Source organism: Cynocephalus volans, chromosome 10 (assembly GCF_027409185.1).
Source record: "Cynocephalus volans isolate mCynVol1 chromosome 10, mCynVol1.pri, whole genome shotgun sequence".
Classification (NCBI taxonomy): domain Eukaryota; kingdom Metazoa; phylum Chordata; class Mammalia; order Dermoptera; family Cynocephalidae; genus Cynocephalus; species Cynocephalus volans.
In genome coordinates, this window is record NC_084469.1 from 104,937,724 (window position 1) to 104,952,792 (window position 15,069).

The window sequence follows — 15,069 nt, forward strand, 5'->3', positions numbered from 1 at the left end:
GTGAAAATATACCTGACATAAAATTTAACATTTTAACCACTTTTAAGTGTGTCGCTCAAGGGCATTAAGCACATTGGCGTCCAACCATCACCACCAACTTTCTCTAGAATGCTTTCATCATACTGAACCGAAACTCTGTACCCGTTATACATCAGCTCTGCATTGCTGCTCCCTCCTGCCCCTGGCAACCACTGTTCTACTTGCTGTCTCTAAGGGCTTTTACATATGGAAGTCTGGGCATGCCAGCTCTCCTGAGCCTTCAGTGGCTCCCCACTGCCCTCAAGATAAAGATCAAATCATCCCAAGCAGTGCAATTTGCTTCTTGGTCCTTTCAATTTGCTCCTTCTGGAAGCTTCCTTCTCTGCACAAGATGTCCCCTTGCCTTCTCCTCCTACCTTATTCTTCAGGTCTCCTGGAAACTTTCCCCAGGAGAAGGCACAGCAAAAAGTGCTGGATAAGCAGAGCGAAGGGACTGGTCAGCTGCACGGGAAGGTAGGTGGGCTGAGGGGGCTCCAGGTGGGTATTGGGAGCTCTCAGGCTGCAGTTGGGTGGGGTGCATAAGCAGAGAGCCCAGAGGCTGGTTGGGTGGGGGCTGCAGACATCCAGATGGAGGAGGAAGGGTCTGCAGAAGCAGAGAAGCGGGCATGGAGAGGTGGACTCTCCGGGCAGAAGTGTGGCTGCGTGGCCAGGTGGAGGTGGGGCTGAGGGACAGAAGGCAGGATGATTTTTTTTTCTGATGGCTGGCCAGTACGAGGATCCGAACCCTTGACCTTGGTGATATAACACTGCGCTCTAACCAACTGAACTAACTGGCCGGCCCCCATGGATGATTGATGGTCACGTCCGTGGCCATCCTGCATGTGTGTTCAGAGCCTGGGAGGGCCAAGGTAGGGCTGGACTCCTGCCTTGGGCCAGCAGCCAGAGCCCCCCAGTGTCCTGGTATCCCCGCTGAGAGGTGGGTTCCTGGGGCACCTACACCATTTACAATTTTGAGGGCCCAGCTCCGCCCAAGGAGAGAGGTTTCATAGTAAAGTCAGGCTTGGCTTTCCCCCAGCTGGCTGGCCTCCTATGCCTGCTTCTAAATGCCAGCTTGTCACAATGTGTCAGCGTGCGAGTGCCTGAGCCCACATCTGTGTGTGGGGGGGTGTTTGCGGTGCTGCGGCCAGCGTGGGGGTGGCATCTCTTAGCAAGCCAGTGGCCATTTCCATTCCACGCTTCTTTTTATATCTCATATTTACAGAAAGCCTAGACCTCTGAGCCTGGGCCATCTGGTGGGTGGTTTGGGGCTTCCAGGGAAGGAGTGGGAGGGTGGAGAGGTGGGGGCGTCTGCAACCCTGGCACGGAGGGAGGCTGGCTGGGTCAGGGGTGGCCTCTGGCCCCCTTCAATTGGCTCCGACTGCATGCAGCATGGGGCCACAGTCCTGCAGCAGCAGATGGGCTGAGCTATATATATATTTTTTTATAAAAATGACCGGTAAGGGGATCTCAACCCTTGGCTTGGTGTTGTCAGCACCACGCTCAGCCAGTGAGTGAACCGGCCATCCCTATATAGGATCTGAACCCGTGACCTTGGTGTTATCAGCACCACACTCTCCCGAGTGAGCCACCGGCCGGCCCAGGGCTGAACTATATTTAAAGGCTACTTTCTCCACTTCCAGTGTTGGATCCTCACCAGGATGAATGGGTTAGAGCGAGGCCTGGCCGGTTCTCTCCAAGAGCCTGGGAGCATCTCCCTGAGAAGCAGCCCTGTGGACCCTGGATGTCTCGCTGCCTAGGCTGCCCTCCCCATCCTGCCCCGGCTCTGTACCGTATAAGAAGTCCACTGAGCGGCCCTGAGTCAGGGGTGCCCACAGAGAGCTGAAGGCCAGCGGTGGCTCCCTGGGCTTATGCAGTGACCTCTGGAACTATGGTTTGAATGTCCCCTCCCAAACGCATGTTGAAACTTAATCCTCAGTGTGGCAGTGTTGAGAGGTGGGGCCTTTAAGAGAGCAGAGCCCTTGTTAATTTATTAATGGATTAATGGGCTATCATGGGGGTAGAACTGGTGGCTTTCTAAGAAGAGAGACCTGAGTGAGCACATTAGTACGTTCTTACCCCTCACCATGTGACGCCCTGCACTGCCTCCGGACTCTGCAGAGAGCTCCCACCAACGAAAAGGCCCTTACCAGATGTGCCCAAACTGGAATTCCTGGCCTCCCAAACTGTAAGAAATGAATTTTATTTCTTTAACAATTATCCTGTTTCCAATATGCTAAGTGACAGAAAACAGGCTCAGACACTGGGTAACTCCTGCATGATTCCAACGAACGTTCCTCCTCCCAGAGGCACACAATCATGTCCTCTTGCTTTTATACCATGGTAGTGTGCAGCTGTGGTAGGCACCACGGGTACACACAGTGCCAGCGAGCACTTTGGGATGGGCTCCCATTTTATGGATTTTATTGATTAGGAGGTTGAGGTCATGGGTTGGGGCATGTGTGTATGTGGGGGGGAGGTGGGTCATTGAAATGATTGCTCAAAGTAGCAGAGGAGGCATTGCAGGATGGTCTGTTCAACCCTACTGTCCAGGTGCCACCTATTCAATCGCTGATGACCTCGCAAGGCCCACAGAAGAGTGGGATCCTACACTGCCACACTGGTAAGCAACAGAGGGAGGTGACTGCCCAGGCACAATAGAGTTCGAGAATGGTGCCAGGGGTGTGAGGCTAGACCTGTGCTGTCCAGTGTGGTCACTAAGACCCACAGGTGGCTATGGAGCACTTGAGATGTGACTGGTGCTAATTGAGATGTGCTCTGAAATGTAAAATACAGTGCTGGGTTCCAAAGACTCAGTATGAGGAAAAGAATGTAAAAGATCACAATGATTTTCATATTGGTGACATGTTGAAATGATTATATTTTAGATATATCCTATTAAATAAGTGTATTATTCAAAATAATTCACGTACCTCAGAAAGGTCAACATGGAATTTACCCTTGATCCAGCAATTCCGCTCCAAGGTATAGACACAAAAGAATTGAAAACAGGGCCGAGCCCGTGGCGCACTCGGTAGAGTGCTGCGCTGGGAGTGCGGCGACGCTCCCGCCGCGGGTTCGGATCCTACATAGGAATGACCGGTGCACTCACTGGCTGAGTGCCGGTCACGAAAAAGACAAAAAAAAAAAAAAAAAAAGAATTGAAAACAGATGTTCACACAGGTACTTGTACACCCATGTTCACAGCAGCATAGTTCACGACAGCCAAAAGGGGGAAACAACGGAAGTGTCACAGCAGCAGATGAGTAGATAAACACGATGTGGCCCATTCATGCCATATGATTCAGCCATACGGAAGAATGAAGCTCTGACACACGCTACTACGTGGATGAACCTCGAAAAAGTTATGCTGGGTGAAAGAAGCCAGACACAAAAGCCCACATAATGTATGATGCCATTTCTATAAAGTGTCCCCAACAGGCAAATCCATAGAGACGGAAAGCAGTTCGGTGGTTGCCAGGGGCTGGGGGAGGGGAGAGGGGAGTGGCTGCTAAGGGGTACGGGGTTCCTTTTGGGTGATAGAAATATTTTGAAATTAGATAAGGGTGGTGGTTGTATCACACTGTGAATGTACTAAATGCCGTAGAATTGTACACTTCAAATGGTTAATTTTATGTCATGTGAATTTCACCTTAACTAAAAAAATGCCCCAAATCAGAAAACGAACAAAAAAATTGAAAAAAATTAATTTTACCTGTTCCTTTTTACTTTCTTTAATGTGGCTACTAGAAAATGTAAACGTGACATACTTTAGGTTTCTGTTGGAAGGCTCTGGTCTAGACTACGAGCTCCACCCCCCACCCCCGCCAGGGTTCTGAGGTCTGGAGCCAGGGGAAGCCAAACTCAGCTGCAGCCAGGTAAAGGGCACACCCAAAACACCATTTCCATGTGGGTAGCCCACCGTAGCCACTGCAATTGCCACGGCTGCTGCAAAAGCCGCTAGTCTCTACAGCAGCAGTCACAGCCACCGTGCAGATGGCACGCCAGACTCTCACCTTCATTGACACAAGGAGAGGCACCAGCAGAGACCAAAGAAAAAGAAGAGGTCCTCTCTCTCCACAAAGCACACTCCAGAGTAACAGAAGCAGCATCTGCTTTATGATAACAGGGAAGGACTTGATCACACCTGTCAGCACTGGACAGATCTAGACAACAAACCAACAGAGGAACAGTTCATCTATCACATGGAGAGAGCAAATCTATGGTTATTAGAGGGGAGGGGGAAGGGAAAGGGGAGAGATTGGATAAGGGGCTTAAAAATATGTATGATTTGTAACAATGAATGTGCTAATAAAAAATAAAAATAAACAGTTTATAGAAAAAAAAATAGACTACCTGCCCCCAAGGGGATCTAATAACACCTGTTTTGTTTGCCCAGCAGGTAAAAGCCCCAGGACGGCCACTGACCCAGAGCAGGGCAGGGATGGGGCTGAGGTAGGGAGGATTGTAACTGTTCACGCACTAACTGGACTTTGGATTCGTGGTTCGCTTCCCAAGGCAGCAGGACCTTGCTCTCTCTGGCCGGCGGGGAGGGGCGGAGGATGGAAATTGGTGCAATGCCTTGAACCATCTGGAACTTTTGACCACCTGAAGTTCAAGAACCTGGAGACTGTCGCTCAGTGATTTAGTGTGTGTGTGTGTGTGTGTGTGTGTGTGTGTGTGTGTGTGTGTGTGTGTGTGTGTGTGTGTGCGCGCGCGCGCTGGGCGGGGAGGTGTTGGGGTATGGACAGGGCAGGAGGTAACTAGGTCTCAGCCAGCAAGGGCATGTCCTCACCCCCGAGGAGGTGGCAGGGTTGACCGGAGCGAAACCAACTGGGTGCGGATTCAAGGTCCACTCTGGTTACCCCTGTGTGACCTTTGACAAAAAACAAACTATTCTGACTCTTACTTTTCTGATCTGAATGTGCCTCCCTGACCCTCTGCCCATCCTAAGCTGCCTCTCCTCTCACTGTGCCCCAGAGCTCCCCTGTCTTCACTGGGCTGTTCCTGAGAAAAGGTGGAGACAGAAATTGAGAGGTGGGCCGGGTCTCCACGTCCAGCCGCTGCCAGCTCAGGGGGCTTGGCCTTCCTGAGCCATCTGCTCTGTTCTGAGTAATCCAATCCTTAGAAAGTTCTTTTGAGAGAGCAGTTGGGAACCAATCTCTGTGATATTCCCACCAGTCATGATTCTGTCCCTGGAGCTGGGATGCTATCATGCCCTGGCCCCACTGCCTCTTCTGGATCCAAGTTCTGGGTTCTCCAACCAGTTAGTTACACGGGGGTCTCGCTGGTGGCTGTTCACCATCTGGCCTCTAGGTGGGGCCGTCGGCCTGCCTGCTCCTTGACTTTGTCCAGCCGGTACAAACTCACCACCCCCAACCCCAGCCGCTGGGAGCCAGGAGCTGGGGCTGCAGCTGGGGCCACCACTTTGAACAAGACCTGGGACTTCATTGGGGGGCTGTCAAGTCTACTTTGATTGTCTAGTTGATTGATTATTGTAATGTGGCCTTTGATTGACCTGGGCAATCCTGGAGCTCAGGAAGTGCTTTTTGGAGCAGAAAGTATCTGGCAACTCTTAAAAACTTCCCAAGACTTCTGTTGTGACCCTGCCCCACTTTCCCTGGGGGTGACCACTGTCCGCAACTCCCTGTATCTCCCTCCAGACCATTTTTTTATGGAGCAAATGGAGTCGTGGAGGATGCCTGGTGGATGGCCAGGCAGGGGAAGGCCTTTCTCATGTTTAAGAGCTGGAGGAGGGTGGGCAAGGGGCAGGGAGCTTGTTTGCAGGGCTGCAGGGTGAAGGCAAGCACTCCAAGGGGCTGGAAAGTGTGCAAGGCTGGGAGGGAGGCTGAGAGGTCCGGCAAGCTTGCAGGGTGAGAGGTGGCATCCCGCAGAGGAGTTCAGGCCACCATTCTGGGCAGGACGGTGGCAGCAGAGACAAGGGGCCAGATGGAATGTGGGTGTCATGTTTAGCAGATGGAGCTGTCATCACAGATTCAGGATGTGTGGGTGGCATGACAGTGGTTTCCGTGTCTGTTCTCTCCACAGATTCTACACCCAAATGGCAGCTTTGTCTGCTCGTCCTCACCTGGCCTTCAACAGGTGCTCGGCCATCATCGGTGAGTGATGGGTGACACTTTATCACAGTACAGTCATCCCTCGCTGTCTGTGTAGTATTGGCTCCAGGACACCCTTGGATCCCAAAATCAAGTTGTTTATATATAATGGCGTAGTATTTGAATATAACCTATGTACGTCCTCCCATATACTTTATTTATTTATTTTCAATGGCTGGTTAGTAAGAGGATCCAAAATCTTGACCTTGGTGTTATAACACTGTGCTCTAATCAACTGAGCTAACCGGCCAACCCAATCCCCCCCATATACTTTAAATCTTCTCCAGATTACTTATAATACCTAATACAATATAAATGCTATGCAACTAGTTGTTATACTGTATTGTTTTTTGTTTTTTTTTTACTCTTGTATTGTTATTTTATTTATTTATGTATTTATTTATTTCAACCGGTAAGGGGATCGCAACCCTCGGCATGGTGTCGTCCGCACCACGCTCAGCCAGTGAGCGCACCGGCCATCCCTGTATAGGATCTGAACCCGTGGCCTCGGCGCTACCAGTGCCGCTGTGCTCCTGAGTAAGCCACAGGACCAGCCTGTATTGTTATTTTTGATTTATCTATTTTTCCATGTATTTTTGATCTGTAGTTTGTTGAATCTGTGGATATGGAGCCCTTGGATATGGAGGGCCGACTGTAATTGTGTACATGAGACACAAGCTGAGGATGAAGCCAGCTCCTGAGGGACACAGAATGGGGGACAGAGCTGCGGTCAGACGTTTCCTTATCTGGCCTTGTTTCATGATTCAGTCAGTCATGGGCACTGTCTCAATTCTCCCACGCCTGCTTTACCGTTTGTATTACTGTAGTAGGTTGAATAGTATCTTAGTCCATTTGGGTTACTATAAAAAAAATACCTGGGACTGGGTAATTTATAAACACAGAAATTTATTGCTCACCGTTCTGGAAGCTGGGAGTCCAAGATCAAGGAGCTGGCAGATTCAGTGTCTGGTGAGGGCCTGCTCTCTGCTTCATTGATGGCCCCTTGCAGGCAGCCGCAAGCCAAGGAACACCAAGTGTTGCTGGCAACCACCAGAAGCTGGAAGAAGAACATGGGACAGATTCTCCCCTGGAGGCTTCTGAGGGAGCCAACCCTGCCCAGCCCTTGATTTCAGACTTCTGGCCTCCAGAACAGTGAGAGAATAAATTTCAGTTGTTTTAAGTCACTCAGCCTGGGGTAATTTGTTATAGCAGCCTTAGGAAACTACTACGGCTCCTGTTTCTTTAAATTTTTTTAAATCTGTTTTTCTTATTTATTTATTTATTTGTAACTTATGTTATAGCACTTAAAGCAATGGTATCTACACCAAGGCTGGATTCCTGTACTGGCCAGTGGCAACCCCCCGCCCCCAAAACAAACAGAAAAACCAAACCACTGGGATCTGTAAGAGACTGGCTTTGCTGGGCAGGTGAGGCTTTTTAAAATGCACAGCGGAGTAAGGAGCAAGCTCATGGCTGGGGGTCCTGTTCCCATACTCCTCCTTCTGGTCACTTCTCTAAAATCAGCCTTCACCCTAGCACTGCCCCGAGTTCCCAAGGAGCGAGGGGTCCCTGAAGGTGGGGTGCTCTGGTGGGTGCCCCAACACAGACCTGGTTCTCCATGAGCCTTTGAGCTGTTGATGTCACCCATCTACAGTCCCCCGCAGTCCTTTGATGGCAGCTGAAGAGGATCAGGATTTGCCACTCCCAAATATGCCTCTTTAGCATAAGGATTATCTTGAGCTGAAGGCAACTGAAAATCTGTAGATGCAGGAAGAATTCTCTGCCGTCTCCTTCTCTGGCTAAAGGCTGGACATAAATTTCCCTTTGTGGAGGTATCCCCTCTTCTCCTTACGAGGAAGAGAAGAGCCACTCATCACTTGAGATACAGCATCAGATGAATCTACATAAACAAACCTTACTAAAATAACTCTTAGGTTCCATTAATTTCCCCCTTATATTTTCTAGTCCCTTCCTCACAATTTATCATCCTTCAAAGCCCAACCCCTCTTTCCTTTGTTAAAATGGTATATAAGCCCCTGAGTCTGTTTCTTTGAGTTTCACTTTTCTGTGAACTCCATCACACATGTATATGAATAAAAATGGCATGCCTTTTCTCTTTTAAGGTCTTTTGTTAGTTTAATTCACAGGCCCGCATCACTGAACCTAAGAGGGTAGAGGAAAAGATTTTCCTCCGGACACAGAGGTGGGTTCGCATTTCATAGACAAGACAGTGAGGCTTAGAGAGGTAATAAGTAGGGACTGTGGACCACAGGGAAGGGGAGGTGATTCCTGAAAGCACCAAGGACACATCTGAAATGGAGCCTTGGACTTTTGTGCCCCAGGAAGGGAGATGTCCAGGGCATTTGCATGGTGCACATGGCCCTCAGAGCCTCCATTTTCTTTGCCCCTTCAGCCTTCCAGGTGATGCACCGGGCTAGGGACTGAGGAGATGTGAAACCAGGACCCCAGCCGAGACCCCCTCCACCTCTTCATCCCCTGACTCTCGCACCCTGTGTCTCCTGGGCAACCTACTCTCACTCCAGCTGTACAGACTGTGGAGGCGTGGGGTCCAGCCTCCCAGCACTCAGCCATGAACTTGGCCTTTGGGTCTAAGGATCCTGGGGGGTTCCTGCAGCGGGCCTCATTTCCTGGAGGACAGATGGCTGCAGCCTCCCTGGCTGTGGAGGGAATTCATGGGCCCTCCCTTGGCTCACCCCACCAGCTCCTGATCGTGCTCAGCCTCAGCACCATGGGAAGGGGACCTTTGCCAGAGGCCAGCCCCACCTTGCACAGGCAGCTCATTTAGAAGTCTGGGGCGAGGGGTTGTAATTGGCCAAGCTTTAGCTTTTTGTCGGACTGGTCACTTCCTAGATGCTATTACTTTAGAAGAAGCTCTGCCTGCCTTTCCATCTGAAGTCTGCAGCCTTTTCTGCCTGAGGGAAGGCCAAACACTGTGGTCTGGAGCAAGACCCGTCAGAAATTTTCCTTTAATGGTACAGTTATTAAAAAGCTGGCTCACTTGGGAGAGTGCTGTGCTGATAACACAAGGCCACGGGTTCAGATCCCTATATAGGGATGGCTGGTTCACTCACTTGGGAGAGCGTGGTGCTGACAACACCAAGTCAAGGGTTAAGATCCCCTTACTGGTCATCTTTAAAGAAAAAAAAAATTCTTTTAGCGGCTAGCCCGTACAGGGATTCGTGACCTTGGTGTTATAAGGCTGTACTCTAACCATTGAACTAATCTGCCAGCCTTGATCCTATGGTAATAATGATACTAAATAATAGCTCACTACAAGCCAGGTACTGTTCTGTAGTTCAAAGCAGCAGCTCTCAAAGGGGTCTGGGACCCTGGGGGGCTGCTGAGACCCTTCCAGCCAGTCCATAAGACCAAATTATTTTTATAATAATATTAAGATGCTCTTTTCTTCCATTGCTTTTATTCTGTCACATGTGAATGGGGGAATTTCTCAGGGGATGTTGGATATTGCAATGGGTCGAATGCGGAAACAGGCATGAGAATGCAGGTGTTTTTTGTTAAGCCAACATTCATAAGATGGAAATATGTAAAACAAAGCCTCCCTTCTCACGGAATTTTTTGGTTTTAGAAAATGTTAATTGTTATTTAAAATGTTAATTGTTATCATGTAATGGGTTTATTGTTGATTGTGATTTTAAAATAAACAGATTTAACAGTTCTCAATTTTAATTTCTAAATAGTAAATATCCGTAGCTATAACCCACATAAATAGTCACTCTTTGGGGTCCTCAAAGATTTTTAAGAATGCAAAGATGCGCTATGACCACAAAGTTTGAAAACCAGTGATGTAGGAGAGGGCCTACTTCCAGCCCACTGCCTGTTTTTATAAATAGAGTTTTATTGGAACACAGCCATGCTCACTCATTTGCATATCATCTATGGCTGCTTTCCTGGTACAAGAGCAGAGTTGGAAAGCTGCAACAGAGACTGACCGTCTGGGCTACAAAGCTGAAAATATTTGCTCTCTGACCCTTTGAGAAAAAGTATGCTGACTACTGATGTAGAATAATGTATTTAATCTCCACAAACAGCTCTGTTAGCACTTCCATTTTTCAGATGGGAAGCTGGCTGGGTAGTTCAGTTGGTGAGAGCACAGCCTTATAACATCAAGGGCATGGGTTCAGATCATCGTACAGGCTAGACACACACACACACACACACACACACACACACACACACGCTATTTTACAGATGAGAAATCAGAGGTGCATAGAGGTTAAGTCACCTGCCTAAGGTCACACAGCCAGTGAAGGTAGAGCTGAGTTTTGGGAGAGGATGCCAGTGGAGGTGGTAGTGCCAAGCCTCTCAAGGTCTAATGACTGGCCCAAAAGTTGGGATGTGATAGACATGTGTGGTTACTCTCTCCCGCCTGGCCTCTGACTCTCTTTTTTCTTGTAACAGCACCCTGATGTTCCTCGAGGACCATCCACCTCTCCTTATCTGCACATTTTGTGGGATTCTGTGAAGCCCTTTCTAGAGAGAACCGGGAATTGCCCTTGCAGGCCAAAGAGAAGCCCTCGGCCTCAACTTGAGCAAGGGGGATAAATGGCCCTTTGCTTGTGTGAATGGCACAGACCACCCCCTTCCCCAATCTTATTTCCTACAGTTTTAAAGTTACAGGCTGTATTCACAGAAGTAGTCACAGAACAGGGAAGGAGGTGAGAACCTATGGTTGGGGGCAGGGTGGGGGGGGTCCTCTACAGATTTCATCTGTGTGGCCAGCGTCTGGTGTGTTGTGAGCAGGTGCACAGGTGAGGCTGTCCACAGGCGAGACTGAAGGTAGAGGGATGACAGGCTGTCAGTCCTCCACAAGAACCTGCCCCCACCTGTACCTCTGATAGACTGCCTTCACCTTGATCTGGCCATGACCAACCCCTGCCACCCACGGGCTGCTCTGACCTTTGACCTCTAGAGCTCCCCATTGGCTGCAGGTAATTTAGGGCTATCTCAGGCAAGTCTGTGCAACAGGACACAGCTCAGGGCAGGGCTCACTCCTCACTATGGGGAAACCTTCCTGGGCACACGTGCCCCGAGTTGGCTTTGCCGGGTGCCTCCTGGAGAGTGTTTCCAATAGGAATTCTGCTAATGTTTGGGGCCTCATGGGTGCTTACCAGGGCAGCCCAGCCACCAGGATTGTTTATTGTCCAGGATGGTTGCTCTTAGATGGAACCTAAGCTTCTGGAGACCTGGGGGCCTTCAGGTGGAGGCATGGAGTCTGGTGGGGTACACTGCCCTGCCCCCCAGCCAAGACAGTTGGCAAGGACCTGGTTACTTTGGCTTTGGCTTTCCTGAGCTGCTAAGGCAGCTGGGATCCCTCCACTCTGGCCACTGTGCTCAGTAAGGGGAGGAGCTTGTCCTGTTCTCTGCTGGGTTTGGGACAGCGCCCAGACATTGCAAAGAGCAAGAAAACAGCCAGTGACTGGAGAGCTAAGACACTTTCCAACACTTCTTCCAGGAGCTAAGTGGCTCCTTCTGCGATTCCCCAAAAGACACCTGGGCAGCACTTAGCCAGGTACAAAGACCACTTTGATCCAAAAACCCTTTGATTCAACTTTTTATTTTTTTGTCTTTTTTAATGTCATGCAATAATTCACAGTCCCAAGCCCACGGTTTTCAAACAAGGTAGGAAAAAAGGAAAAAAGAAGCAAAGGAGTTGGTGGTGGTTGTGGTTTTTTTTTTCTTCTTTTGTTATTTCAAGCAGGACCAAATGTCAGAAAAAATGCTTCTTTTCTCAATCATTAATTTTTTTTGTCCTTTTTAAAATCGTTTATTATTATTATTATTTTTTAAATTGATTTCTGCAGGCAGTAATAGTAGGGTTTGGTATAACCGGCAAGCACTCCAGTGTGTGTCTGAGAACGAGTGTGGGATGTGAGCGTGTTTGGTGGTCGGTGTGGGGCGCTGGGTCTCCGTTCCCTTCTGGCTTCTTCGCCACACGCGGCCACCAGCTTGCGTTCACCGGGGAAAGGAAAGATTCAATTGAGATGATAAAACTCATCAATAGAAGCTATTTTTTTTTCTTCCCGTTTTTCTTTTAAAAATGTTTTTTTTTTTTTTTTTTTCCATTTTCCCCAAGGTTCTCCAAAGATGGCTGAGTTCATTTGACTCCCTTGGCTGTGTGGTTTGTCTGCCCCCTGCCCCCCACCCGAGAACCCCTGTCATGGGGGGAAATCGGTGCTGGGTGGGGGGCGCGGTTGCTGCCCAGGAGGGTCTTTTCTGGCTGAGGGTCTTTGAGGGACACCCTTATGGCCCAGCCCTGGTCTTCTGGTGGGTCGTCTCCTGGGCCTCCCGGGCTGGGCAGGTGGCATCGAGGTGGCCCCCGCGGCCTCTGCGCGGCTCCTCCGGGCGGGGTGTGTGCCTGGGGGCGTGGGGGGCCGGGGGCCCGGGCTTAGCACCAGTCGTCCTCGCTCTCGCTGTAGGGTTCGTGCAGGCCTTTCCGGGGGCCCGGCCCGCGGGGCCTGGCCAGTCCATGAGCCGGGTAGTAGCCATTGGGGAGTCTCCGGCCGTGCCGGGAAGGCGAGGCGCAGGCCGGGCCCAAGGCCCGGGGAGTCCTAGGCGAGCGCCCGGCGGCGCCCGAGGACGAGTGTCGCGCGGGGGGCGGCGCGTCGTAGGGCCCGCCCATGGCCTCCTCGCCACCGCCGCCGCCACCGCCCGGGCCGTCAGCCTCGGCGTAGTCGGAGCCCCGGTAGTAGCCGTGGTGCCGGGGACCCGGGGGCCCCTCGGACGCGTGCGGGCCGGACGTCGGCCACCGGGCCCCGCTGTGGCGACAGGCCCTGGGGGACTCGCTCCGGGCCGGGCCTGGGACCCGCCGCTCCATCCCTGGCGAGCGGCTGCTGCCGTGGCCCCCCGTGGGCGGCCGCTCCCCGGCCAGGGGCTCGGCCGCGGGGCCCGGGTACCTCCGAGGGCCGCTGGTGGCCGCCCGGCCCGGCCTGGTCACTGCCTGCTGCTGCTGCGGGGGACCCGAGCCGCCGGCCTTACGGATCACGGGGGAATAGGACACGTGTGGCCGGGGGGTGGAGGGGGTCTGGGGGAGCTGGCGGCGTCCCCGCCGCGGAGTGCTGGTACCAGATGTTGAGGGGGCTGGGCTTCCACTTACGGAACTACTGCCCTACACGAAAATTGAAACAAAGGAAATCAAAAAAAAAGATACAACAAAATCAACCAGGAGGAGACGGGAGGAGACACAGAGGACGGGAGGGAGAGGAGCGGGGAGGGAGGGAGACCAGAGGGGACAGGAGAGGGGCCGGGGGGGACGGGGGAGGGGGACACGGGACGTTTGAATGGAAAAAAAGGAGAAAAGCCACAGCCACGGGGAGGGGGGAGGGGAGTGAGAGAGACAAGGGGTGGGGGAGTCAAAAACCAACACAACAAAGTGAAAAGAGAAATGAGAAATGGAGTTTTGTAAGTTTCGGGGTTAAAAGAGCAGAAGTTTCCAAAATTACTCACAGGTGTCCAAAGGACAGAAATCATAATCGAAACGAAAAGGGGAGCCGGGTTAAAGGAAAGCGGAGGCGGGGGCGCGGGTGTGAGTCGTGGGGACTGTGCCCAACTCAAAGTGCTCTGTAGCTAGGGAGGGGCAGCTGCAGATGGGGGAGGGCGGCGGGCAGGGCAGGGGCACAGCGGGGGGCCGGGTGGCAGGGGAGCGGGGTCCACCCCCGCCCGGGCCCCCCTGGCTTGGGGAGCCCCAAGGTGGGCACATTTGGAGGTCACAGCCGAGAGTGGGGACCCTGCCCGGAGTGGCTGTCAGGTGGGTGGCCTCCTGCCCCCCACTCCCAGCCCCTGGGCCCGACCTGGGGTCGCCGCGTGCCGCACCCACCTGCCGGTGTGCCATGTGTTCTCGGCCCTCGCTGGGTGAGCGGGACCAGCGCTGGGCCCGGGCCCGGCCGTGGTCAGGCCGCTCCTGGGCGTAGCGCTCCTTGTCGGGGGGTGGGGGGTGGTGGTGGTGGTGGTGGTGATGGTGTTGCCGATGCTTCCGGTCCTTGGGCCGGCCCCGCTCCTGGTCCCGCTCCTTTGAGGGCAGGTCTCCGGACTGGGTGGTCATGCTCAGGTCTGTCCCCAAGCCTGTGCCAGGAGGGGGTTGGACAGAGATGGCAGTGAGGGAGGGGTGGGGCAGGGTGGGATATTCACACGGGAGACCACCAAGAGGGTCTGGGGGCCCGAGAGAGAGGGGCCTTCCCTTGGACCAAGGCAGGCCTGTGGGGACAGAGCTGGTTGGTAGAAGACAGCCCAGTCCCCAGGCTCCCGCAGCAGCCCCCTGGCCCTCTCTGCCCCGTACTCTTTGAGGCCTGTCCCTCAGAGACTACCCCACTCTCTCTCCTCCTCTGTCACCTCTTAGAGCCTCCTGTCTCTGGGCCTGGCCGGGCGGCCCACCTGTGTCCACGTCGGTGTAGCGACCCAGGGAGCGCTCGGAGGCGCGGTGGCCGCGGTCGCGGCGCCGCTGGTGGTGCCGCTGGTTCTCCTCGGGTGGGACCCGCTCCAGCGAGTAGTCGTCCAGGCGCCGGGCCTTGGGGCCCAGCACGGAGGCTGAGCGTTTCATGGGGCTGGTGTCTGAGATGGTCTGGGGGGGAACAGGCCAGCGGCCAGGGTCAGTGGCTGGCACCAAGTAGTCCTGGGCCTTCCTGCCCTACTGTGGCAGCCTGGTAGGCGGCCATCAATAACCAGGGTGTGACCATTCAGTGCCAGGGTCCAGGCGGTGGTGTGGGGTCTCAGTTCCGTCTGATCAACAAGGGGCCTGGCCTGCCCACTCCGAGAGAGGACGACTCTGTACCCCACAGACAGGGCTGCTCTTCCTGGGCCCATCCTGAGTTCCGGCCAGGAGGCCCTGTCTGATCCGCCACCTCTGCTGTTTCTCAGGACCACCCTGAGGGGCAGCCCCTCACCCTGGAGGCCCAGCCAGGGT

At 52.8% G+C, this 15,069-nt stretch overlaps 1 protein-coding gene across 3 annotated transcripts in view; it reads right to left on the reverse strand.

The window, feature by feature from the left end:
* Positions 1 to 11,740: 11,740 nt before the first annotated feature.
* Positions 11,741 to 15,069, reverse strand: part of CACNA1A (calcium voltage-gated channel subunit alpha1 A) — a 229,580-nt gene continuing 226,251 nt past the window's right edge. For all 3 annotated transcript variants that reach the window (XM_063110743.1, XM_063110744.1, XM_063110742.1), the window contains 3 exons: positions 14,541 to 14,727; positions 13,987 to 14,231; positions 11,741 to 13,278 (listed from right to left, as the gene is read on the reverse strand). In XM_063110743.1, the coding sequence (XP_062966813.1) occupies positions 12,559 to 13,278; positions 13,987 to 14,231; positions 14,541 to 14,727 (1,152 nt within the window). In that variant the 3' untranslated portion in view covers positions 11,741 to 12,558. The remainder of the gene's footprint in view (positions 13,279 to 13,986; positions 14,232 to 14,540; positions 14,728 to 15,069) is intronic.